The sequence below is a fragment of the Oncorhynchus masou genome, chromosome 23, assembly GCF_036934945.1.
Source record: "Oncorhynchus masou masou isolate Uvic2021 chromosome 23, UVic_Omas_1.1, whole genome shotgun sequence".
Lineage (NCBI taxonomy): Eukaryota > Metazoa > Chordata > Actinopteri > Salmoniformes > Salmonidae > Oncorhynchus > Oncorhynchus masou.
The window spans coordinates 29,513,518-29,541,471 of record NC_088234.1 but is presented as its reverse complement, the minus strand read 5'-3'; the positions used below and the strand labels follow the sequence as shown (position 1 = coordinate 29,541,471).

Here is a 27,954-nt window from a genome sequence, read left to right as displayed (position 1 = left end):
TAAATCAACACTCGGGTGGTTTAAGTGTTTTCAATCCAATTGAGAATATGTGGCATGACTTAAAGATTTGTCACGACTTCCGCTGAAGTTGGCCCCTCTCCTTGTTCGGGCGGCGTTCGGCGGTTGACGTCACCGACCTTCTAGCCATCGCCGATCCACTTTTCATTGGTTTTGTCTTCCATCACACCTGGTTCCAATTCCATAAATTACATGTTGTGTATTTAACCCACTGTCCCCCCCCCCCCCCCCCCCATGTCCTTGTCCGTAATTGTTTGTTGTAGTGCTTGTGCACGGTAGGCTGGTATTTACCGGGTTTTGTTTGACCCATTTATTTTGTATTATTCTGTTGACGGTGTTTTATGGTTATTAAACACAACCGTTGTAAATCCGTTTCCGTTCTCCTGCGCCTGACTTCTCTGCCGGCAGTAGCATCGCATTACAAGATCGCTGTACACCAGCGGAGCCCTTCCAACTTGAAGGAGCTGGAGCAGTTTTGCCTTGAAGAATGGGTAAAAATCCCAGTGGCTAGATGTGTCAAGCTTATAGAGACATACCTCAAGAGACTTGCAGCTGTAATTGCTGCAAAAGGTATCTCTACAAAGTATTAACTTTGCGGGGGGTGAATAGTTATGCACGCTCAAGTTCAAAAAATGTTGTCTTATTTCTTGTTTGTTTCACAAGAAAAAATATTTTGCATCTTCAATGTGGTAGGCATGTTGTGTAAATCAAATGATACAAACCCCCCAAAAATAAATGTTTATTCCAGGTTGTAAGGCACCAAATAGGTCAAATGCCAAGAGGGGTGAATACTTTCGCAAGCCACTGTATAGCAAATTTCTAGTCAACAATGGGAGAGTGGTTGCTTCCTACAAAAGCACAAAATGTGTGCATTTCTAGCCATCTTTGAAAAGCGAGTCAGGTAAAGAGCTTTTTTATGCTTTAAAGATGCGATTTGGCCCCCTTAAGAATATAGTTTAATTAGCCCTGACATAGCCCTTCTAAGGATAGCCTTTCCACTCCCTATTTAATCTTGCTCTTGTGACTGACTGGTTTAGAACCAGGTCCCCTGCATCTCATAAGACTGTGTTAGCCCCTGGTTTGAACCCAGTCAGTCACAAAAGCAAGATTGTATAGGGAGTGAAAAGGGTATCATTAGAAGGGCTATGACAGGGCTATTCAACTATTCAACCAAATTGCTGTTTTTGTGACAATCCTTTCTGACGTGTCCTGCATGGCCTGTGATCATCATAGATGGGAAAAGAAGGTAGGTCCATGTAAAATAAAGGTTAAATTAAATTAAATTCAATAATTAAAATAAATGTTACAGAGAGTCTAAGCTTTCAGGAATGGGATCCTAATAGCTTATAGCTAGAGCCAAATTCATAGGAAGAAAACAAATTCAGAAACTGCCAAAAACTCCTGGTTACCAGAGAGAGCGTTTGATTCTATCTGTGCTCCTCCACATTTCCTGGCTGGCAAAGTACCAGGATGTTGTCTCTGGTTTTGAATCTGAACTGAATTTGAAAACTGGAGCAGTTACATATATGAAACTTGAATATATCGTTTTTAAACTTGATACACAGACAATGAATGAAATATCTTCCATATTGAAACTGAATATATAAATATTGAATTGGAATATTCAATTAATTGTAATTTTATTATTTTACTGAATTAAATATTCATTCAATTCAGTTTCAAATCATGAAATACAAGTCCAATTCATGAATTAAATGATTACATTTGTGCATTACAAATTCAAAAATATTACATTACATTTCAATTCAATATCCTAATACAAATTCAAAATGTTGGAATTTAAATATAATTTCTGTTGGCACTGAAATCACTCCATATGCTTTTGCCTTGTGCCTGTGTCGTACCTGTCTCAGGGGCTGAGGGCAGGCTGGTAGGCCTAGTGAGGGCAGAGCCCGGCTCTGCCAGGGAGGTGCTGTATGCTTTGGGCCGACAGGGGACAGGAAGGGGCTGGGAAGTAGGAGGGGAGGTGCCGATAGTGGTGGAAGAGAAGGAGGAGGATGAGAAGGAGGGGACACTCTGGGGTCTCCAAGCACTGGTGCGAGCAGCAGCATAGGTGGCTGAGAGAAGAGAGGAGGATGGAAAGAAGAATGTGGGGGGTAGAGAAGATGAAAGGAAAGAGGATGGTGATGAACAGCAACTACAGACAAAAGAGATAACTTACAGAATCAAAGACAAATTGCATCCATGCAGTAAATTGAAATGAATGACAAATGCCTTGAAACTATCCCATCAATTTCTGTGCATGCAGTACCTGTCTGTGGAATATCAGAGAAAGAGGGAGGTGGAAAGGAAGATGGGGCAGAGGGTGAAGAGGAGAGAGGAGAGGTGGAAGAGGAGGAAGGCCCAGTGAAGGAGGCTGAGAGGGGTCTTGATGGAGAGAAGGTGGGGAGACCAGGGGCCACACGGCCCTCAGCAAGACTGGCAGGGTCAAGGGCCGGGTCAGTCTGGAAGCCACAGGGCCTCCGGCCTACAGATATGGGCACTGAGAGAAAACGGTAGAGGAGAGAGTAGAGGAAGAAAGAGAGGAGTGAAGGAAAAGTGAGGGCAGACAGTGAGAAACAGAAAGCATAATAAAGAGGGGTTGAGAAATTAGAATCAAGCTTGACCAGTGCAGAGAGTAGAACAATTGTGTCATTCAGCATGGCTAAATGTAAAAAAATACAAAAATAAAAATTTGTAAAAAAGTACATGCTTTCTCTTGAAACTGGCCTGAGTAAACTAAACTACTCCACAACTATTAACTGTGATCTCACTTCCCTAGCAACAGTCATGGAGCAACGCCAGAAACCATAAATACAGTATGACACCGCTTTGATGAAGAAACTCACTGCGAGCTAAGGCAGTTGCTATGGAAATTAAGCAATTGCCTCTGGCAATCTCTGCAATAAACATTTAATGCCTGACATTTCCGTCAGTGTAGAAAATAATTATTCCAGACCCCTGTGTGTCTCTAGAGACTCAAGGTAATTCAGGACATTCAGTTCATTCCTCAAGGAATGTGTCGACATGTTTTTCCCAATCTTGCAATAGCTTTACTGATGTAAACAGCAGGGGGTGCTTCAGACCATAGAAAGATACAGTCAGGTCCAAAATGTTTGGCACCCTTGATAAAGATGACCAAAGAAGATTGTAAATAATGAATAATACAAATACCGAGCTATATATATGCTCAAAACAATGGGAAATGTATATTATTTTATACTAATACAATTGCTCAGAGAAAGAGAGTTTGTTTAACAAGTAATTCACTTTTTTTTTCTAAAAACGATAAGGGTCAAAATGATTGGCAGCCCTGTTTTCAATACATTTCTATAGATGGGTTGGCAAAAGCAACACGTGCGCATCTCTGGGGCAAAACAGATGGGGTTGTCTTAGACTCATGACAACATATAAACTATATTTCTGTCACACCCTGATCAGTTTCACCTGTCTTTCTGCTTGTCTCCACCCCCCTCCAGGTGTCACCCATCTTCCCCATTATCCCCAGTGTACTTCTACCTGTGTTCTCTGTTTGTCTGTTGCCAGTTTGTTTAGTTTTTCATCAAGTCTACCAGCGTTTCTTCCCCGTGCTCCTGTCTGTCTCTAGTTCCTGTTTTCTAGCTTTCCCAGTCTTTTACCATTCTGCCTGCCTTGACCCTGAGCCTGCCTGTCATTCTGTGCCTTGTCATACCACCCTGAATTACTGACCTCCGCCTGCCCTGACCCTGCCTGCCGTTCTGTACCTTTCAGACTCTGCTCTGGACTACTGACCTCTGCCTGCCTTTGACCCATTGTTTGCCTGCCCCGCTGTTTTTGTAATAAACTTTTGTTACTTTGAAACTGTCTGCATCTGGGTCTTCTCCTGAGCCTTGACAATTTCATCTATATTCAACTATATTTTTACATTTTTAACGAAAACAAATACATTTGCACAATGAGCACTTGTTGTTTCTCAAATACATCGTTACAGTTGTTGGTTAGCTAGCGAATTTTTGCCATATTAGCTTAGACATGACATCAGTCAAAACAAGACATGGTATCACTCACAAGATACAATGACCTGAAGCGAGTCACCTACGATTTCCCATATGGCAGCTTCTTATCATTGTTGCTATCTATTCATGCCTTCTGGCTACATCGATGCGCGCAACATTTCCGTGACGTTATCAGCCCCTCAAAAATGATGAAATTGAAGAATACATTGGGAGAGATCTTCGACCATTCCTCCATTCAGAATCTTTCCAGATCCTTGATACTCTTTATCTGTGTGTAACGCTCATCGTTGCATGAAGAAGGAGTGGACCAAAGCGCAGCGTGGTACGTGTTCATGATCATTTATTTAAACTGAACACTGAGAAAAAATGGAACAAAACGAAAGTTCTGTCTGATGCAGACACAAAACAGAAAACAACTACCCACAAAACACAGGTGGGAAAAAGCTGCCTAAGTATGATTCTCAATCAGAGACAACGATAGACAGCTGCCTCTGATTGACAACCACACCCGGCCAAACACAAATAAATAGAAAACATAGAAATAAAGAAAGTAGAATGCCCACCCTCGTCACACCCTGGCCTAAACAAAATAGAGAATAAAAGCCTCTCTATGGCTAGGGTGTGACACTGTGCTTATGGACTGCCATCTTCAAATCAAAGAGCTCTAATTTCATGTCATCCAGCAAATGTAAATGCCTAAAGTTTGCTGAGTTCTGCATGTGCGGAAAATAACCCATTACATACTGTAAAATATGGTGGTGGCTCTTTGATGTTATGGGGCTATTTTGCATACACTGTTCCTGAGGCCCTTGTAAAGGTCAACGGCATCATGAACTTTACTCAGTACCAGGACATTTTAGCCAAAAACTTAGTTGCTTCTACAAGGAAGCTGAAACTTGTCTGAAAGTGGATGTTCCAGCAAGACAATAACACCAAGCACACATCAAAACCAACAAAGACATGGTTAATTGAACAGAAAACCTTTTGCAATGGCCATCTAGGTCTCTGGACTTGAACCCCATTGAAAACCTACGGTTTGAATTGAAGAGGTCAGTCCATAAACACCGATGAAGGATATCAAGGATCTGGAAAGGTTTTGTATGGAGGAATGGTCTAAGATCCCTCCCAATGTCGTCTCCCATCTCAAAACATTTTAGAAAAAGTCTCAGTGCCGTTATCCTCGCAAGGTGAGATATTGAAAGCAATTGAAAACGGGTGCAAATCATTTTGAGCCCGATCTTATTTAGAAAAAAAGCTTGCTTGTTAAACAAAATCTCTTTCTCTGAGCAATTCTATTAGTATAAAATAATATAATTTCCAAAAAATTGAGAATATAGCTCAGTATTTGTATTTATTTTATACAGTCTTTTTTTGCCCATCTTTCTCAAGGGTGCCAATAATTGTGGAACTGACTGTACATGGCATAACATGGTAATGACCCCTTTACTGTGTTCCCGTGAGTCAGAATACCCAAACAACAAAACTCAAAGAATCAAATATTTGGGTATCCCTCGGAGGTATCCTTACCTTGAATAAACACTGCTATTTGACCTTTTGGTTATTACAATAGGGGTAGCCTATGATGAAATCTGTAATCCGTACTTGGTGAAACTGCCATGTCCGTTTGTGATGTTACAACAACAAAGTAACTTCAAAACAAGACAGTCCCCCCCCCCCCAGACATCATTGCACGTGCGATAGAACAGCAGAGTATGTACTGCAATTTTTTTTTTTTTACCACGACGCTGGATGCTCATCTCCTACGTTTCACCAACAAAACAATAACAAATGTGCTGGGGGCGAACAGTTGCGCTGTTTCACCTTGTGCGGATTTCAGCTTGAAATGTATTTATTTCAGCTTTATCACCGTGAATCAATCTGTCTGTAAGTCAGTCAGTCTGCCGTTACCTGAGCCAGCAGCGGGCTGGAAGATTTTGGGCAGTGCAGGTGGGTGGGCGCGGACAAAGGCTGGCACTTGGTAGGCATAGGGGGAGGGTCGTGGCTGCTGAGCGGTGCCCGCGGGGCCAGTGGTGAGTCGGGAGTGGGTGGCAGGGGCGGGAGGCAGGGCGGAGGGGTCGAGGGGTACGGGCAGAGGGGGGCGTGACAGAAGTGAGATGGTAGACACAGTGCCAGATGAGCTACTCCAATCCATCTTACTGGCAGCTGGGTGAGAGATGAGGATGGGGTGGGAGGGAGGGGAGGCGATGGGCAGAAAAAGAAAGATGGAAAAGAGAGTAGGAGCAAAGGATAAAAGGGAGGACAGATGCAGGAGAAAACAGAATAGAACGGCAGGGAAAGTCGAGAAAGAAAGTGGTGTAAAAACAAATGGACCAAAGAGATGAGAAGATAAGTGAGATTCAGTTGAGGAAGAGAAGAGAGGAGAAACAGAAGTGAAAACAGAAGGGAAGAGGAAGTGAGAAAAGGGAAGAGGGGAAGATTGAAAGCATATAAGCAATGGAGAGTGATAGTACTCGGATACTCATACCATACAGTCAAACTGTACAGTTGCTCGAATTACTGTTTTTTCACACTGTAACTCTTCATTATCAATGATTAAACCCTACTCCCATTTCTATGTGCCAGGGATAAGAATTCTTGGTTAGGCCCCAGCATTCAGTCCCACAGTTTAATTACAGTACACTTGATACGGTACATGAGAAGAATTTAAAAGAAAAAGCTCAGCTCCTATGGACACCTTAGGACTCCGTATTGTGTAACCATACATTTTAACATCGATCAGATTCCATCACTTCAAACAGTGATTTAAATGACTGGTCATTTGTTTGCTTAATTTACCCTTGCAGAGAGTATCTGATTTAATATGAGAATGTAATGAGGTATACAACTTCATTTGAAACCGAATTGGCTAATATCCATTCGGATTAATACAGTGAGGGAAAAAAGTATTTGATCCCCTGCAGTTTGCCCACTGACAAAGATATTATCAGTCTATAATTTCAATGGTAGGTTTATTTGAACAGTGAGAGACAGAATAACAACAAAAAAATCCAGAAAAACGCATGTCAAGAATGTTATAAATTGATTTGCATTTAATTGAGGGAAATAAGTATTTGACCCCCTTTCAATCAGAAGATTTCTGGCTCCCAGGTGCTTTTATACAGGTAACAAGCTGAGATTAGGAGCACACTCTTAAAGTGAGTGCTCCTAATGTCAGTTTATTACCTGTATAAAAGACACCTGTCCACAGAAGAAAGCAAGCAATCAATCAATCAATCAATTAATCAGATTCCAAAAACTCTCCACCATGGCCGCCAGTCGAAAACATGAATCAGCTAACACCATTTTTATGGATATATACAAAAAAAGGTCAATTGAAAAAAAGTAAAAACTGCACTCTTTCCAGCTTCAGTTTGCAGTGATTGTGTTACTGTAGCTGTGTTGTTGGCTAGCTCCTCTGAACAACAGTGTCCTGATGAGTGAGCACATTTTCTATGCCAGGCGAAATCGCACCTCATTAAATCAATGTTATGGATGTACCCAAATAAATGTCACTAACAGCTTAAACAAATGCAAATGCAGCTACTTTATTGTTATTCTGGCTGCAATTTTGGATGTGACTGTAAGTTAGCCGTAGTTGGCAAGCTAGCAAGCAAGGGATAAGAACATTGCCAGCCAGTTAAGAATGAACAACTGGGTCGCATCCATAGATACAGAACAAAAAGACAATGACTGGGTCGCGTCTCTAGCAACCCTAGATTTGTGTCGGGACTATATCTTGTGGAAGGATGAAATGGAATGAATAAATTAATCAAAATAACATGGTGATGAAAATGTTTTTTTTTAAGTTAAAAAATATATATATATACTGTATGTTGACAGCGTTCATCCACGTCCATTTATAAGTCTCCCTGGAAGTCAGTTCAGCCACATAAGAAGAATATGCAGCTCTGATGCTTCTTACCAGAAACAGGCCACAGATCTCACACAAAGGTTTAAGGAAAGGGGGTACAAAGACAATTGGGTAAAACATGCCAATGACCGTTTTGATGGGCTAACACAGTTGGAAAGCCTTCAACCAAAAGCCTTCAACCCCTCATCCTTCACCCGATACTCACCACTGGGGAAAGAATTTTAAGGACATTATCAGAAAGCATTGGGACATTATTGATACTGACCCACAATTGAAACCCATCTATAAATATCCCCCACGGGCGTTTTTCTGTTAAGGGGACAGGACAACTTCACCGCATCAAAGGGACGATGGACGGGGCCATGTACCGTCAGAACTTGGGCGAGAACCTCCTTCCCTCAGGCAGGGCATTGAAAATAGGTCGTGGATGGGTATTCCAGCATGACAATGACCCAAAACACACAGCCAAGGCAACAAACGAGTGGCTCAAGAAGAAGCACATTCAGGTCCTGGAGTGGCCTAGCCAGTCCCCAGACCTTAATCCCATAGAAAATCTGTGGAGGGAGCTGAACGTTTGAGTTGCCAAAAGTCAACCCCGAAACCTTAATGACTTGGAGAAGATCTGCAAAGAGGAGTGGGACAAAATCCCTCCTGAGATGTGTGTAAACCTGGTGGCCAACTACAAGAAACGTCTGACATCTGTGATTGCCAACAAGGGTTTTGCCACCAAGTACTAAGTCATGTTTTGCAGAGGGGTCAAATACTTATTTCCCTTATTAAAATGCAAATAAATGTATAACATTTTTGACATGTGTTTTTCTGGATTTTTTGTTGTTGTTCTGTCTCTCACTGTTCAAATAAACCTACCATTAACATGATAGACTGATAATTTCTTTGTCAGTGGGCAAACATACAAAATAAGCAGGGGATCAAATACTCCCCCCCCCCCACTGTAAATAGTAAATATGATTCATCAAACCATACAAATTATGTATATAGGTTGATGATCAATATTAAGACAAATGCTTATAACCCATGAATATCATCATTTCAAATGAGGGATGGGATGTTATATAGAAGGAGAAGGGATAGGGGGGAAAGTCCAATCAGGATTCAGAGGAGGCGGGAGCAGGGGAGGAAACAGGAAGTTACCTGTGGCCTCTGGGTCAATCACAGGTCTCCATGCCTGATCACGTATTCTTTTTGTGGAGGCTTTCAAAGTAAAAGGAAGGAAGGAACATATTAAATTAAAGGAAAAGGAAAGAAAAGGAAGGAAATTAAATGGATATACTATGGAAAGGGAAGCTTGGCGTGGAAAGAGAGTTTCTTGGCGTTCATATATTTGAAAGGGAAAATGTAGAACAGGGAAATTGGGCCACTGTAGTTGAGACATAGGTGTGAGGCTGGAGAGTGGAGCAACATGCTATGCTGGTGTATTGAGCAATGTTTTTAAACATAAAGGCTTAAAATATAATTGTCACACTATCATATGGCTGGCAATCATATGTGCAAAGTAAACATCTCCTATGATAGTTTTGTTTACCTGTTACTACAGTTGAAGTCGGAAGTTTACATACACTTATGTTGGAGTCATTAAAACTTGTTTTTCAACCACTCCACAAATGTTTTGTTAACAAACTATAGTTTTGGCAAGTTGGTTAGGACATCTACGTTGTGCATGATACAAGTATTTTTTCCAACAATTGTTTACAGACAGATTATTTCACTTATAATTCACTGTATCACAATTCCAGTGGGTCAGAAGTTTACATACACTAAGTCGACTGTGCCTTTAAAGAGCTTGGAAAAATCCAGAAAAAAATGTCATGGCTTTAGAAGCTTCGGATAGGCAAATTGACATCATTTGAGTCAATTGGAGGTGTACCTGTTGATGTATTTCAAGGCCTACCTTCAAACTCAGTGCCTCTTTGCTTGACATAATGGTAAAATCATCATGTTGTGGGGGTGCTTTGCTGCAGGAGGGACTGGTGCACTTCACAAAATAGATGGCATCATGAGGATGGAAAATTATGTGGATATATTGAAGCAACATCAGTCAGGAAGTTTAAGCTTGGTCGCAAATGGGTCTTCCAAATGGACAGTGATCCCAAGCATACTTCCAAAGATGTGACAAAATGACTTAAGGAAAACAAAGTCAAGGTATTGGAGTGGCCATCACAAAGCCCTGACCTCAATCCCATAGAAAATGTGTGGGCAGAACTGAAAAAGCGTGTGCGAGCAAGGAGGCCTACAAACCTGACTCAGTTACACTAGCTCTGTCATGAGGAATGGGCCAAAATTCACACAACTTATTGTGGGAAGCTTGTGGAAGGCTACCTGAAATGTTTCACCCAAGTTAAACAATTTAAACGCAATGCTACCAAATACCAATTGAGTGTATGTAAACTTCTGACCCACTGGGAACGTGATGAAAGAAATAAAAGCTGAAATAAATCATTCTCTCTACTATTATTCTGACGTTTCACATTCTTAATATAAAGTGGCGATCCTAACTGACCTAAAACAGGGAATTTTTACAAGGATTAAATGTCAGGAATTGTGAAAAACTGAGTTTAAATGTATTTGGATAAGGTGTATGTAAACTTCTGACTTCAACTGTACATGCATCACTGTCACATGAAGTGGATAAATAGACTTGTTTTTTCATTGTGTATGCAAGATTAGTATATAGCTACTGTATTTATCAGCGTGGCAGCATTCCAGACCATAGCATTTTGAGTGCCTCTGTCTCTGACACATTTTCTCTAAACCTAGACTAGATCTCGGAACATGAAAACACGGATGACTTGTGTAATGTCTGCTGAGACCACTACCTGTGACGGGAGTTGCGGCTCCCATGCTGGCTCCGATGCTGGCTCTTCTTCCGCCCTCTTCCTCCTCACTATCGTTGAAGTCATCCAGGTTGCCGATGTCACTCTGCTTCAGGCTCATCAGACTGGCCAGACTCTGCATGTCCTCATCTCTGTAGAGGAGAAAGGAAGCAACGAGCCTTATGACTCATCCCAAAACAGTAATATTGTCTAAATGACAGTTTATGACTAATCATTGAACATCATCAACTCACTATACAAGTGTATACAGGTCAGTAATGACCAACTCAAACGTTTATATACTGTACCTATCCACTACATACCTACTTGTATTGCACAGTGTGTTATTTAACTGTAAGCTTAGTTGAAAGACAGTTGGCTTAAGGCTTTTTCAACTTTACATAATGTGGTAAACTGTTTAGTACAGGGTGGTTTGAGTAAGAACACACACACACGTGATGAAAAAAATAAAAGCTTAAATAAATAATTCTCTCTACTATTATTCTGACATATCACATTCATAAAATAAAGTGGCGATCCTAACTGACCTAAAACAGGGAATTTTTACTAGGATTAAATGTCAGGAATTGTGAAAAACTGAGTTTAAATGATTTTGGCTAAGGTGTATGCAAACTTCCAACTTCAACTGGGTGTGTATATATATATATATATATATATATATATATATATATATATATATATACAGTGCCTTGCGAAAGTATTCGGCCCCCTTGAACTTTGCAACCTTTTGCCACATTTCAGGCTTCAAACATAAAGATATAAAACTGTAAAACTTTTTTTGTGAAGAATCAACAACAAGTGGGACACAATCATGAAGTGGAACGACATTTACTGGATATTTCAAACTTTTTTAACAAATCAAAAACTGAAAAATTGGGCGTGCAAAATTATTCAGCCCCTTTACTTTCAGTGCAGCAAACTCTCTCCAGAAGTTCAGTGAGGATCTCTGAATGATCCAATGTTACCCTAAATGACTAATGATGATAAATACAATCCACCTGTGTGTAATCAAGTCTCCGTATAAATGCACCTGCACTGTGATAGTCTCAGAGGTCCGTTAAAAGTGCAGAGAGCATCATGAAGAACAAGGAACACACCAGGCAGGTCCGAGATACTGTTGTGAAGAAGTTTAAAGCCGGATTTGGATACAAAAGGATTTCCCAAGCTTTAAACATCCCAAGGAGCACTGTGCAAGCGATAATATTGAAATGGAAGGAGTATCAGACCACTGCAAATCTACCAAGACCTGGCCGTCCCTCTAAACTTTCAGCTCATACAAGGAGAAGACTGATCAGAGATGCAGCTAAGAGGCCCATGATCACTCTGGATGAACTGCAGAGATCTACAGCTGAGGTGGGAGACTCTGTCCATAGGACAACAATCAGTCGTATATTGCACAAATCTGGCCTTTATGGAAGAGTGGCAAGAAGAAAGCCATTTCTTAAAGATATCCATAAAAAGTGTTGTTTAACGTTTGCCACAAGCCACCTGGGAGACACACCAAACATGTGGAAGAAGGTGCTCTGGTCAGATGAAACCAAAATTGAACTTTTTGGCAACAATGCAAAACGTTATGTTTGGCGTAAAAGCAACACAGCTCATCACCCTGACAACACCATCCCCACTGTCAAACATGGTGTTGGCAGCATCATGGTTTGGGCCTGCTTTTCTTCAGCAGGGACAGGGAAGATGGTTAAAATTGATGGGAAGATGGATGGAGCCAAATACAGGACCATTCTGGAAGAAAACCTGATGGAGTCTGCAAAAGACCTGAGACAGGGACGAAGATTTGTCTTCCAACAAGACAATGATCCAAAACATAAAGCAACATCTACAATGGAATGGTTCAAAAATAAACATATCCAGGTGTTAGAATGGCCAAGTCAAAGTATATATACACACACACACAGTGGGGCAAAAAAGTATTTAGACAGCCACCAATTGTGCAAGTTCTCCCACTTAAAAAGATGAGAGAGGCCTGTAATTTTCATCATAGGTCCACTTCAACTATGACAGACAAAATGAAAAAGAAAATCCAGAAAATCACATTGTAGGATTTTTTATGAATTTATTTACAAATTATGTAGGAAAATAAGTATTTGGTCAATAACAAAAGTTTATCTCAATACTTTGTTACATTGTCATGTCTTGTTATGTCTGTTCCTGTCCTTTTCTTCACTCTCTCTCTCTGCTGGTCTTTTTAGGTTACCTTCTCTGTCTCTCATTCTTCAGCTGTTCTACATCTCCTCTAACTAGCTCATTCACTCTTTCACATCTTCCCCCTCTGATTAGGTCTCTATTTCTTTCTCTGTTCCTGCTACTTTCAGTGTCTGATTCTTGTTTGTGTTTTTTGATGCCAGAAGCAAGCTGTCGTCTCGTTTGCTTCCAACTTGTCCTGTCCTGTCGGAGTCTGCCTGGCAGGAGCATCCTGCACTATACTTACGTTCTTTTGTTCCGCTGACAACGTTGGAAAAGGATTTATGCCATTCCTGTTTTTTCATTAAAGAACTCTGTTTTCTGTTAAAACCGCTTTTGGGTCTTCACTCAAGTTCATAACATACATACCCTTTGTTGGCAATGACAGAGGTCAAATGTTTTCTGTAAGTCTTCACGAGGTTTTCACACACTGTTGCTGGTATTTTGGTCCATTCCTCCATGCAGCCATAGAGCAGTGATGTTTTGGGGCTGTTGCTGGGCAACACGGACTTTCAACTCCTCCAAAGATTTTCTATGGGTTGAGATCTGGAGACTGGCTAGGCCACTCCAGGATCTTGAAATGCTTCTTGAAGCCACTCCTTCGTTGCAAGGGCGGTGTGTTTGGGATCATTGTCATGCTGAAAGACCCAGCCACGTTTCATCTTCAATGCCCTTGCTTATGGAAGGAGGTTTTCACTAAAAATCTCATGATACATGGCCCCATTCATTCTTTCCTTTACACGGATCAGTCGTCCTGGTCCCTTTGCAGAAAAACAGCCCAAAAGCATGATGTTTCCACCCCCATGCTTCACAGTAGGTATGGTGTTCTTTGGATGCAACTCAGCATTCTTTGTCCTGACGAGTTGAGTTTTTACCAAAAAGTTATATTTTGGTTTCATCTGACCATATGACATTCTCCCAATCTTCTTCTGGATCATCCAAATGCTCTCTAGTAAAAGGCCTGGACATGTGAGATCTTTGAGCCCCAGATCGAGGGAGAGTATCAGTGGTCCTGATTGTCTTCCATGGACTAATAATTGCTCCCACAGTTGATTTCTTCAAACCAAGCTGCTTACCTCTTTGCAGATTCAGTCTTCTCCAGCCTGGTGCAGGTCTACAATTTGTTTCTGGTGTCCTTTGACAGCTCTTTGATCTTGGCCATAGTGGAGTTTGGAGTGTGACTGTTTAAGGTTGTGGACATGTGTATTTTATACTGATAACAAGTTCAAACAGGTGTCATTAATACAGGTAATGAGTGGAGGACATTGGAGCCTCTTAAAGATGAAGTTACAGGTCTGTGAGAGCCAGAAATCTTGCTTGTTTGTAGGTGACCAAATACTTATTTTCCACCATAATTTGCAAATATATTCATAAAAAATCCTACAATGTGATTTTCTGGATTTTTTTATTTTCATTTTGTCTGTCATAGTTGAAGTGTACCTATGATGAAAATTACAGGCCTCTCTCACCTTTTTAAGTGGGAGAACTTGCACAATTGGTGGCTGACTAAATAGTTTTTTCCCCCACTGTGTATATATATACTACTGTATATACTACTGTATATATATATATATATATCCCTAGTATATTATATATATATATATATATATATATATATATATATAGTACCAGTCAAAAGTTTGTACACACCTACTCATTCAAGGGTTTTTCTTTATTTTTTACTATTTTCTACATTGTAGAATAATTATCTTCATTGGCCTGTCTGAGATATGGCTTTTTCTTTGCATCTATTTAATGAAGCTGCCAGTTGAGGACTTGTGAGGTGTCTGTTTCTCAAACTAGACACTCCAATGTACCTCTTGCTCAGATATGCACCGTGGCCTCCCACTCCTCTTTCTATTCTTGTTTTGGAAGAATGTTCTTTGTTTCTGGCCATTTTGAGCCTGTAATCGAACCCACAAGTGCTTATGCTCCAGATACTCAACTGGTCGAAAAAAAGGACAGTTTTATTGCTTCTTTAATCAGAACAACCGTTATAAGCTCTGCTAACATAATTGCAAAAGGGTTTTCTGATGATGTATTAGCCTTTTAAAATGATCAACTTGGATTAGGTAACACAATGTGCCATTGGAACACAGGGGTGATGGTTGCTGATAATGGGCCTCTGTACGTCTATATAGATATTCCATTAAAAATCATCCGTTTCCAGCTACAATAGTAATTTACAACATTAACAATGTCTACACTGTATTTCTGATCAATTTGATGTTATTTTAATGAACAAAAATGTTGATTTTCTTTCAAAACAAGGACATTTCTAAGTGACCCCAAACTTATGAACGGTAGTGTATACAGTGGCAAGTAAAAGTATGTGAACCCTTTGGGAAAACCTGGATTTCTGCATAAACTGGTCATCAAATTTGTTCTGATCTTCATCTAGGTCACAACAATAGACAAACAGTCTGCTTAAACTAATAACACACAAACAATTATATGTGTTCATGTCTTTATTGAACACACAGTATAAACAATCATAGTGCAGGGTGGGAAAAGTATGTGAACCCTTGGATTTAATAACTAGTTGACCCTCCCTTGGCAGCAATAACCTCAACCAAACGTTTTCTGTAGTTGTGTATCAGACCTGCACAACGGTCAGGAGGAATTTTGGACCACTCCTCTTTACAAAGGTCAGCAATACTCTTGGGATGTCTGGTGTGAACTGCTCTCTCGAGGTCATGCCACAGCATCTCAATCGAGTTGAGGTCAGGACTCTGACTGGGCCACTCCAGAAGGCGTATTTTCTTCTGTTGAAGCCATTCTGTTGTTGATGTAGTTCTGTGTTTTGGTTCTTTGTCCTGTTGCGTCACCCAACTTCTGTTGAGTTTCAATTGGTGGACAGATAGCCTAACGTTCTCCTGCAAAATATCTTAATAAACTTGGGAATTCATTTTCCTGTTGATGATACCAAGCTGTCCAGGCCCTGAGGCAGCAAAGCAGCCCCAAACCATGATGCTCCCTCCACCATACTTTACAGTTGGGATGAGGTTTTGATGTTTGTTTTTCTCTACACATAGTGTTGTGTGTTCCTACCAAACAACTCAACTGTAGTTTCATCTGTCCACAGAATATTTTGCCAGTAGCGCTGTAGAACATCCAGGTGCACCTTTTCAAACTTCAGACGTGCAGCAATGTTTTTTTTAGGACAGCAGTGGCTTCTTCCCTGGTGTCCTCCCATGAACACCATTCTGTAACATTGACTGTATGTTTGTTTTACTCCATGTGTAACTCTGTGTCGTTGTATGTGTCGAACTGCTTTGCTTCATCTTGGCCAGGTCGCAATTGTAAATGAGAACTTGTTCTCAACTTGCCTACCTGGTTAAATAAAGGTTAAATAAAATAAATAAATAAATTCTTGTTTAGTGTTTAACGTATCGTAGACTCGTCAACAGAGATGTTAGAATGTTCCAGAGATTTATGTAAGTCTTTAGCTGACACTCTAGGATGCTTCTTAACCTCATTGAGCATTCTGCGCTGTGCTCATTGCAGTCATCTTTGCAGGACGGCCACTCTTAGGGAGAGTAGCAACAGTGCTGAACTTTCTCCATTTATAGACACTTTTTCTTACCATGGACTGATGAACATAAAGGCTTTTAGAGATACTTTTGTAACCCTTTCCAGCTTTATGCAAGTCAACAATTCTTAATCTTAGGTCTTCGGAGATCTCTTTTGTTCGAGGCATGGTTCACATCAGGCAAAGCTTCCTGTGAATAGCGTTTTTGTTAGGGCATGGCAGCTCTAACCAACATCTCCAATCTTGTCTCATTGACTGGATTCCAGGTTAGCTGACTCCTGACTCCAGGAGCTTTTGGAGAAGTCATGAGCCTAGGGGTTCACATACTTTTTCCAACCTACACTGTGAATGTTTAAATGATGTATTCAATAGAGACAAGAAAATACAATAATTTGTGTGTTATTAGTTTGTCTATTGTTGTGACTTAGTTGAAAATTTGATGAATCAAATTTGTCCAATTTATGCAGAAATCCAGGTAGTTTTGAACGGTTCACATACTTTTTCTTGCCACTGTATGTACACACACAGTATATATTTTGGAGGGAAAAAAAGTGACTAAAACCAAATCGAAACTATGTAGAAATTATATTGGACCTATATTCATAGTTTCTTGACAGTCCAGCTCGCTAATAATCACTAGACAGTCAAGGAGCATTGAAAATTCCCAAAACGATGGATAGAGGACTATTTTTTGCAAATTTTAACAGCAAAATTCGTGAGGCCCTCCTGACCTCGTGGTTGAAGATGAAATGCCCCCCCCCGCCGGGGCAAAATAAGTTAGACACCCCTGTTGTAGTACCTCAACCTCTCTCTTCTTGACATAAGGCTATTTAAAGGTTTACCGTATTATCAACTCAACATAATATGGTAAACTTCACTGATTAGATAAATAGTGACTCACGTGGCCTTGCCCTCTTTGAGGAAGACGCAGGTCAAGGTCAGTTTGAGCGTGGCCTCCACCACCTTCACCGACAGAGGCTTGAGCTTCAGCGTCAGGTCATACTGGGCAGGCGTGGCGCTGGCAAACTTCTTCATGTTGACGTCCACCGATGCCAGCACCTTCCTGTGGCCCTTGTTAGTCTCCTAAAAGGACAAAAGACAGGGGTCATTAGTCAATCGTATGTTTTCAAAGTAATGCTGCTTTTAATCCAATGTATTTCACTTCACAATATATAAGAGGCTTTAATTCGGGACCATGTCATCCTTGACAGCTCTGTCAAACGTATTCCATGAATTCGCCTTGACTAAAAATGGAATTCAGAATTGATGGAAACATTAATTCACTCACATTCTCAATGATGAACGTCCAGTCCTTGTCTTCAAATTCGTCTGCAGTCGGCTCCTAAATGTGAGAGATTTTGAGAATAAGGAAACAATTTTTTGACAATTCAAATGCAGATTAATCTAAATGATTTCCCAATCATTCACACACATCTTCCTAGGGTTGAGATGCCATACCTTGAAAAGGGTGACATTGATGTCCAGGTTTTCGGGCACCTGCCATACCACCGTGCCCCTGTAGGGGTTCTTGATGCCCGGCTGCCATCCATGCAGCTGAGGATTGGAAAGCCCAGGTCAGGGAAAGGACCAGAGCATGTGCTGACCATATGCATTTTATATTGAATAAGCCACGTGTGTCTCATAGAGTGCTGAATGTTACTAGAAGTTCATGTGATGGGATTAATAAAGCTATAACTGTGATGAATAAAGGCAGATGTATCTATGGCTTAGCTCAAATCTCATACCTATACACTTCTGCATCTAGATGGTTCCATTTCCTCAGACACAAGCAAATCTGACCTTTCACCTTACAGGCTACACACCCTCAGGCAGGCTACATACCTTTGGTGCCTTCTCAGACTTCATCATGATGACAAGTGTTCGACAAATAGGCTACGCATGCCACTCCTCTACTTGTTGAACGAAGTAGCTTTCCCCATATTACCTTGGTGCAGTTTCGTCTGTTTCTCCTGGTCCATACCACTCTCAGTTTGTCTGGTTGCCTGTAAGTAGAGAAAGGACAACATATAATGACTGTACAGACGTATATAAACACTACATAAGTACATAAGTAGGGACTTCAGTGTCGACCAGTGTCTCCATTGATAATGCAGTTTTTGGTTTCCTAACCCGTATCATAGGACCGAAATAGGCCGCAACTGGAGGTATTCTTTACATAGGAAAATACCGGTATTTAGCGTAGGATCGTTTACAGGACTGAGCTCCCTGTGCATCCTGTTCCTTCAGGCTATAACATGGCGCAGACATGTTGATCGTAAGCACATACCATGAACAGTATCAATGCACATACTAATACTGATAAATGCTTTTAGTCCATATGCTAGGCTGTCTGGAACGTGGCTATATTTTAGAGCCATCAGAAATACATACACACACCACCCCCCACCCCCCACCCCCCCCCCACCACCACCACCCCCCCCCCCCACATAGAGTGTTGGAATTTAAGAGGCACAAAGATAAAAGCTCAAGACATGACCAGTTGGCCTTCTCTTAAATACAAACAAGCACGCATGCATGCACAAGCACACACACACTGCTGTGAAGAAAAAAAAACAGAGAAGGGGGGGTGGGCTTCAGCCTGGGCAAAAACCTACATCTTGTGACTCTGTTCAGTGCTCTGACTAACAGACATCTCAGAGGAAGAGAATGAGCTCCATAATTGGATCAACGTCAACAAACTAACTTCCCTGCACGGCCTGAGTGGCAGCCTCCTATAGTTCCTCTAGTATGGGAGACATCAGCTGGGGCATGTTCAGTAGAGCATATCATAGCAAAACGTTTTACAACATTTCTTATTGGACAAGTTCAGATTGTACATCCCCATTTCAAAACGTTTACTCTTACTGAACATGACCCAGCTGGGGCATTTTTCTTCTTCTTCTTCTGTGTTTAAAGTCCTCAGGGCCCTATCAATGGAGGGTGTGGCCCTCGCAACCACCAGGGCATAATACTTCAATTTGTCTCCAGCCTCAGCCAGCAACCTCCTACATGTATGCCACACAAGGAGGGTTGTCACTCAACAGATCTGTTCTAGACTAGAACAGCAATTATGTAACCCTAGAAGATATTCTTTGCAGGGACGTGAAATAGCATTGCATTGTTTACCTTTGCCAACTCCCGACAACAAGAGCCAATAGTGAGTGAGCAAGATATTGCTGTTCGCATACAGTCAGTCCGGCGACTCCGAAAAGGTAAACAAGCAACAGGCTAATTGCATGTTGAAGTGAAACAGAATGCACTGTTACGTCTTGAAGTATGCTAAAATGAACATAATTACTTAAAAGTCTAGCTGCCCATGAGTAAAACTTTACAGTGCCCTGAAAAAGTATTTACCCCCTTTCTGACCACCACACTACCACCACCACGCTTGACCGTTGTGCGAGGTCCTCACTGTGGAATGCCGTGTTTGGTTTTCGCCAGACATAACGGGACCTATGTCATCCAAAAAGTTGACTCAAGTTTGTCAAAAAAGCACCTGAAAGAACCTGGAAGAATGTTCTATGGACAGATGAGTCAAAAGTGGACATTTTTGGTCAACACGGGTCCCGTTATATCTTGCAAAAACCAAACACTGCATTCCACAGCAATAACCTCATACCAACAAAGATCAAGCATGGTGGTGATAGTGTGATGGTTTGGGGATGCTTTGCTGCCTCAGGACCTGGATGACTTGCCATCATTGAAGGAACCATAAATTCTGATCTGTATCAGACAATTCTAAAGGAAAACGTCAGGCCATCCGTCTGTGAGCTGAAGTGCAGCTGGGTCATGCAGCAAAACGATGATCCAAAAACACACAAGCAAGTCTAAATCAGAATGTCTGAAAAGCAACACTGCTAAAAGTTTTGGAATGGCCTAGTCAAAGTCAAGACCGAAACCCGATTGAGAAGTTGTGGCAGGGCCTGAAATGCTCGAAAAACCCACAAATGTCACTTGAGTGGGCCAAAATTCCTCCATAGCGACATTTATTTTATCTAACTAGGCAAGTCAGTTAAGAACAAATTCTTATTTACAATGACAGCCTACACCAGCCAAACCTGTGCCAATTGTGACCCACCCTATGGGACTCCCAATCACAGCTGGTTGTGATACAGCCTGGATTCAAACCAGGGTGTCTGTAGTGACACCTCTAGCACTGAGATGCAGTGCCTTAGACCGCTGCGCCACTCAGGAGCCCAACATTTGAGACGTGAGAGACTGATCAACAACGACAGGAAGCATTTTGTTGCAAACAGTCGTGTAAGGGGGCAATTACTTTTTCACACAGGTGCATTGGGTGTTGCATAATTGAGTTTATGAAATAAATGAATTAAGTATCGGCATTTAGTGTAATTTGTTCACTCATGTTGCCTTTATCTAATATTAGGGTTTGGTTGAAGATCTGACAACATTCAGTGTCAAAAAATATGCAAGTATTTAGAAAATCTGAAAGGGAGCATATCATTTTTCACAGCATTGTATTTCTGTTGGCAGAGGGAAAGAGAATAGAAAACATATAGAGAGGAGAGAGAGTAAGGGCAGAGTGTGAACAGTCTGACAGGGCCTCTTTCTCGTGTTGCAGGCCAGTTATAGAAGATGGGAGGATTGAGGATAAAGGGCACAGTGGAAGGGAAGGGGCTGGGGGAAAGGTGGGGGGGCACAGAAATAGACCTGTAGAATGGTTGGTCTTAACCATTAGGTAACGGCTGCTTCAGTTCATCCACCGCCAGCCAAATATCCGCCTACCCCATGTACCTGCCAGCCACGCGCTCGAGCATAGTTACACACCGCAGTCTACTCTTGATGAATTGCACGGTGCCTGTAGTTCTCTCGAGCCAATATTCTAGAAGAGGTGCCGGTACTCACGCAGTGGACAATTTGAGGCGGCGGTGAGCACCCGGCCCAACTCAAGCACAGATGTGTTGCACGACAGTACCTATTTGTGAAATACATGAGAGACGTAAGGGTCGAAAAGCAACCAGAGCTTGCCACTGACCTGTCATCGAATTGGGTCACTCAACATGCTGATGAAACTGAAAATGTGTTTATGTAACGGATGTGAAACAGCTAGCTTAGTTTAGCGGTGCGCGCTAAATAACGTTTCAATCGGTGACGTCACTTGCTCTGAGACCTTGAAGTAGTAGTTCCGCTTGCTCTGCAAGGGCCACGGCTTTTGTGGAGCGATGGGTAACTATGCTTTGAGGGTGACTGTTGCTGATGTGTGCAGAGGGTCCCTGGTTCGCGCCCGGGTATGGGCGAGGGGATGGTCTAAAGTTATACTGTTACATTTACATGGGTAGCTATACCAATACGTAGCCAAATAACCTTCGTTGTGTCAATGGTTCCCACATCATCTTACAGGCTACAGTGTTATAGACGGGATGCACTGTACTGTACTGTACTCCCATATTCCATCATGTCACATGAATGTATGTTTTTGATCCCACTCCCGGCATGCATTCTGGAGGAAACACATTTGAGAGACTGATGTGCTGTATTCGGAGACTGAACCTTGAACAGATAACGCACACACATTATTTCTGCAAACTGAACATTAGTGATCAGCCGTTTTGCTAATCAGTTAAGTGGGACGGCCTGTCTAGCTGATCCACATTTTACACATTCTTCTTGCCAACTGGAAACATGGTAACCTCAACCAGAGCACCCAAACACTATGGTCTGGTTCCTGCTATACTCTGTATGTGAACAGACACCAAAACCACAATGTAACAGGTTTAACATGTCTGAATTTCAACAAAAAACACACCCCTGAACTATCGGAGAACTTTGGTGAACACAGTAGGCCGAAACATAGTATGTGCACATGACCGACCATTGTTACAGACCTGGGCTGCTGAGGCTCGTTGTGAGAGAATAATGTGACGTGAGGTTTGTTGTTTCATAGCATCACATGACAGTATTGATGAACAAGCAGGCCCACAGTACGCAGCTAAGAGTCAGATCCCCAAAACATACAGACGACAATCACCTGCAGACAGTTTTTTAAATTTAAAACGGGCAAGTCAGTTAAGAACAAATCCTTAGTTACAAATACAGCTTAGGAACAGTGGGTTAACTGCCTTGTTCACAACGACAGATTTTTTTATTTTTATACTTTGTCAGCTCAGGGATTTGATGTAGCAACCTTTCGGTTACTGGCCTGACACTCGAACCACTAGGCTACCTGCCTCCCCCAACACATAATGATGCTTGTGTTCATTCCATATAATCTAACAGTCATAAGTGTCACGTCATCTTCTATGAATAAGAGGTTATTAAACTCGCCAGGCTTGATTATTATATCATTAGAATTAGACAGTAATTAAGGATGTTATCATCGAACTGAATACGTGTAGGATGGTTTGATAGACTGCCATCCCAAGAGAAATAGGCCTAACATGCTGATACTAGTGAAGTCGGTGTAGACGACAACAATGAGGAGATAGACAGAGAGCTAGACTCGTCTGCAAGCGAAATCTCAGCGGTTGGAGGAAGTAGGCTACATGCTAGGCGTGAGTAATGCTAATGGAACTCTTGCAGTGACAGAGCCCAGACGGGAACCACAGCACCACTGGCTGTGTGCACATAACATGCATGCATAGGAGCTGAGCTGTGTTTGTGTGTGTATGTGTGTGTGTGTGTGTGTGTGTGTGTGTGTGTACTAGAGGTCGACCGATTAATCGGAATGGAAGATTAATTAGGGCCGAATTCAAGTTTTCATAACAATCGGAAATCGGTATTTTCGGGCGCCGATTTGCTGATAAAAAATAAATAAAAATATTTATACCTTTTTAACTAGGCAAGTCAGTTAAGAACACATTCTTATTTTCAATGACGGCCTTGGAACGGTGGGTTAACTGCCTCGTTCAGGGGCAGAACGACAATTTGTCAGCCCGGGGGATTCAATCTTGCAACCTTACAGTTAACTAGTCCAACGCAATAACGACCTGACTCTCTCTCATTGCACTCCACAAGAAGACTGCCTGTTTCGCAAATGCAGTAAGCCAAGATAAGTTGCTAGCTAGCATTAAATTTATCTTATAAAAAACAATCAATCATAATTTGATTTCGGTTGATTTGTTTGATCGTAGCTAGCTAGCTACATAGCCGTCTTTGTATCTAAGACAATTGTGTAGCCTAGAGCGATTTTCTAGGTTAGCTGGCCAGCTATTGTCGTTCTTCTAACGTAGCTAGCCAGCTAGCCCCCGAATAGCAGCACTGTAGTAACTATTACAGTACAACGGTTTGTTTTGTTTGATCGTAGCTAGCTAGCTACATAGCCGTCTTTGTATCTAAGACAATTGTGTAGCCTAGAGCGATTTTCTAGGTTAGCTGGCCAGCTATTGTCGTTCTTCTAACGTAGCTAGCCAGCTAGCCCCCGAATAGCAGCACTGTAGTAACTATTACAGTACAACGGTTTGTTTTGTTTGATCGTAGCTAGCTAGCTACATAGCCGTCTTTGTATCTAAGACAATTGTTTAGCCTAGAGCGATTTTCTAGGTTAGCTACATCGCAGCCACTACCAGCTAGCCTACTCCAGCAGTACTGTATCATTTCAATCATTTTAGTCAATAAGATTCTTGCTACGTAAGCTTAACTTTCTGAACATTCGAGACGTGTAGTCCACTTGTCATTCCAATCTCCTTTGCATTAGCGTAGCCTCTTCTGTACCCTGTCAACTATGTGTCTATCTATCCCTGTTCTCTCCTCTCTGCACAGACCATACAAACGCTCCACACCGCGTGGCCGCGGCCACCCTAATCTGGTGGTCCCAGCGCGCACGACCCACGTGGAGTTCCTGGTCTCCGGTAGCCTCTGGAACTGCCGATCTGCGGCCAACAAGGCAGAGTTCATCTCAGCCTATGCCTCCCTCCAGTCCTCGACTTCCTGGCACTGACAGAAACATGGATCACCACAGATAACACTGCTACTCCTACTGCTCTCTCTTCGTCCGCCCACGTGTTCTCGCACACCCCGAGAGCTTCTGGTCAGCGGGGTGGTGGCACCGGGATCCTCATCTCTCCCAAGTGGTCATTCTCTCTCTCTCCCCTTACCCATCTATCTATCGCTCCTTTGAATTCCATGCTGTCACAGTTACCAGCCCTTTCAAGCTTAACATCCTTATCATTTATCGCCCTCCAGGTTCCTCGGAGAGTTCATCAATGAGCTTGATGCCTTGATAAGCTCCTTTCCTGAGGACGGCTCACCTCTCACAGTCCTGGGCGACTTTAACCTCCCCACGTCTACCTTTGGCTCATTCCTCTCTGCCTCCTTCTTTCCACTCCTCTCCTCTTTTGACCTCACCCTCTCACCTTCCCCCCTACTCACAAGGCAGGCAATACGCTCGACCTCATCTTTACTAGATGCTGTTCTTCCACTAACCTCATTGCAACTCCCCTCCAAGTCTCCGACCACTACCTTGTATCCTTTTCCCTCTCGCTCTCATCCAACACTTCCCACACTGCCCCTACTCGGATGGTATCGCGCCGTCCCAACCTTCGCTCTCTCTCCCCGCTACTCTCTCCTCTTCCATCCTATCATCTCTTCCCTCTGCTCATACCTTCTCCAACCTTTCTCCTGATTCTGCCTCCTCAACCCTCCTCTCTTCCCTTTCTGCATCCTTTGACTCTCTATGTCCCCTATCCTCCAGGCCGGCTCGGTCCTCCCCCCCCGCTCCGTGGCTCGATGACTCATTGCGAGCTCACAGAACAGAGCTCCGGGCAGCCGAGCGGAAATGGAGGAAAACTCGCCTCCCTGCGGACCTGGCATCCTTTCACTCCCTCCTCTCTACATTTTCCTCCTCTGTCTCTGCTGCTAAAGCCACTTTCTACCACTCTAAATTCCAAGCATCTGCCTCTAATAGGAAGCTCTTTGCCACCTTCTCCTCCCTCCTGAATCCTCCTCCCCCTCCCCCCCTCCTCCCTCTCTGCAGATGACTTCGTCAACCATTTTGAAAAGAAGGTCGACGACATCCGATCCTCGTTTGCTAAGTCAAACGACACCGCTGGTTCTGCTCACACTGCCCTACCCTGTGCTCTGACCTCTTTCTCCCCTCTCTCTCCAGATGAAATCTCGCTTCTTGTGACGGCCGGCCGCCCAACAACCTGCCCGCTTGACCCTATCCCCTCCTCTCTTCTCCAGACCATTTCCGGGGACCTTCTCCTTACCTCACCTCGCTCATCAACTCATCCCTGACCGCTGGCTACGTCCCTTCCGTCTTCAAGAGAGCGAGAGTTGCACCCCTTCTGAAAAAACCTACACTCGATCCCTCCGATGTCAACAACTACAGACCAGTATCCCTTCTTTCTTTTCTCTCCAAAACTCTTGAACGTGCCGTCCTTGGCCAGCTCTCCCGCTATCTCTCTCAGAATGACCTTCTTGATCCAAATCAGTCAGGTTTCAAGACTAGTCATTCAACTGAGACTGCTCTTCTCTGTATCACGGAGGCGCTCCGCACTGCTAAAGCTAACTCTCTCTCCTCTGCTCTCATCCTTCTAGACCTATCGGCTGCCTTCGATACTGTGAACCATCAGATCCTCCTCTCCACCCTCTCCGAGTTGGGCATCTCCGGCGCGGCCCACGCTTGGATTGCGTCCTACCTGACAGGTCGCTCCTACCAGGTGGCGTGGCGAGAATTTGTCTCCTCGCCACGCGCTCTCACCACTGGTGTCCCCCAGGGCTCTGTTCTAGGCCCTCTCCTATTCTCGCTATACACCAAGTCACTTGGCTCTGTCATAACCTCACATGGTCTCTCCTATCATTGCTACGCAGACGACACACAATTAATCTTCTCCTTTCCCCCTTCTGATGACCAGGTGGCGAATCGCATCTCTGCATGTCTGGCAGACATATCAGTGTGGATGACGGATCACCACCTCAAGCTGAACCTCGGCAAGACGGAGCTGCTCTTCCTCCCGGGGAAGGACTGCCCGTTCCATGATCTCGCCATCACGGTTGACAACTCCATTGTGTCCTCCTCCCAGAGCGCTAAGAACCTTGGCGTGATCCTGGACAACACCCTGTCGTTCTCAACCAACATCATGGCGGTGGCCCGTTCCTGTAGGTTCATGCTCTACAACATCCGCAGAGTACGACCCTGCCTCACACAGGAAGCGGCGCAGGTCCTAATCCAGGCACTTGTCATCTCCCCGTCTGGATTACTGCAACTCGCTGTTGGCTGGGCTCCCTGCCTGTGCCATTAAACCCCTACAACTCATCCAGAACGCCGCAGCCCGTCTGGTGTTCAACCTTCCCAAGTTCTCTCACGTCACCCCGCTCCTCCGCTCTCTCCACTGGCTTCCAGTTGAAGCTCGCATCCGCTACAAGACCATGGTGCTTGCCTACGGAGCTGTGAGGGGAACGGCACCGCAGTACCTCCAGGCTCTGATCAGGCCCTACACCCAAGCAAGGGCACTGCGTTCATCCACCTCTGGCCTGCTCGCCTCCCTACCATTGAGGAAGTACAGTTCCCGCTCAGCCCAGTCAAAACTGTTCGCTGCTCTGGCCCCCCAATGGTGGAACAAACTCCCTCACGACGCCAGGACAGCGGAGTCAATCACCACCTTCCGGAGACACCTGAAACCCCACCTCTTCAAGGAATACCTAGGATAGGATAAGTAATCCTTCTCACCACCCCCCCCTTAATGATTTAGATGCACTATTGTAAAGTGGCTGTTCCACTGGATGTCAGAAGGTGAATTCACCAATTTGTAAGTCGCTCTGGATAAGAGCGTCTGCTAAATGACTTAAATGTAAATAATCACTAGTTAACTACACATAGTTGATGATATTACTAGATATTATCTAGCGTGTCTTGCAATGCATATAATCTGACTGAGCATACAAGCATCTAAGTATCTGACTGAGCGGTGGTAAGCAGAAGCAGGCGCGTAAACATTCATCCAAAAAGCACTTTTGTTCGTTTTGCCAGCAGGTCTTCGTTGTGCGTCAAGCATTGCGCTGTTTAACCGAAGTGAAATGGCTAGCTAGTTAGCCTGCGCTAATAGCGTTTCAAACGTCACTCGCTCTGAGCCTTCTAGTAGTTGTTCCCCTTGCTCTGCATGGGTAACTCTGCTTCGATGGTGGCTGTTGTGTTGCTGGTTCGAGCCCAGGGAGGAGCGAGGAGAGGGACGGAAGCTATACTATTACACTGGCAATACTAAAGTGCCTATAAGAACATCTAAGGTTAATGAAATACAAATGGTATAGAGGGAAATAGTCCTATAATTCCTATAATAACTACAACCTAAAACTTCTTACCTGGGAATATTGAAGACTCATGTTAAAAGGAACCACCAGCTTTCATATGTTCTCATGTTCTGAGCAAGGAACTGAAACGTTAGCTTTCTTACATAGCACATATTGCACTTTTACTTTCTTCTCCAACACTTTGTTTTTGCATTATTTAAACCAAATTGAACATGTTTCATTATTTACTTGAGGCTAAATTGATTTTATTGACGTATTATATTAAGTTAAAATAAGTGTTCA

The 27,954-nt window shown here is 42.9% G+C and overlaps 1 protein-coding gene across 4 annotated transcripts in view; it reads right to left on the bottom strand.

Moving 5' to 3' along the window:
• The window catches only part of LOC135510718 (EH domain-binding protein 1-like protein 1), a 73,407-nt gene that overhangs the window by 41,752 nt on the left and 3,701 nt on the right, over positions 1–27,954 (bottom strand). For all 4 annotated transcript variants that reach the window (XM_064931865.1, XM_064931866.1, XM_064931867.1 and 1 more), the window contains exons 2-7: positions 18,410–18,467; positions 17,923–18,018; positions 17,753–17,806; positions 17,366–17,547; positions 10,719–10,867; positions 9,037–9,096 (exon numbers count right to left, since the gene is read on the bottom strand). In XM_064931865.1, the coding sequence (XP_064787937.1) occupies positions 9,037–9,096; positions 10,719–10,867; positions 17,366–17,547; positions 17,753–17,806; positions 17,923–18,018; positions 18,410–18,467 (599 nt within the window). The remainder of the gene's footprint in view (positions 1–9,036; positions 9,097–10,718; positions 10,868–17,365; positions 17,548–17,752; positions 17,807–17,922; positions 18,019–18,409; positions 18,468–27,954) is intronic.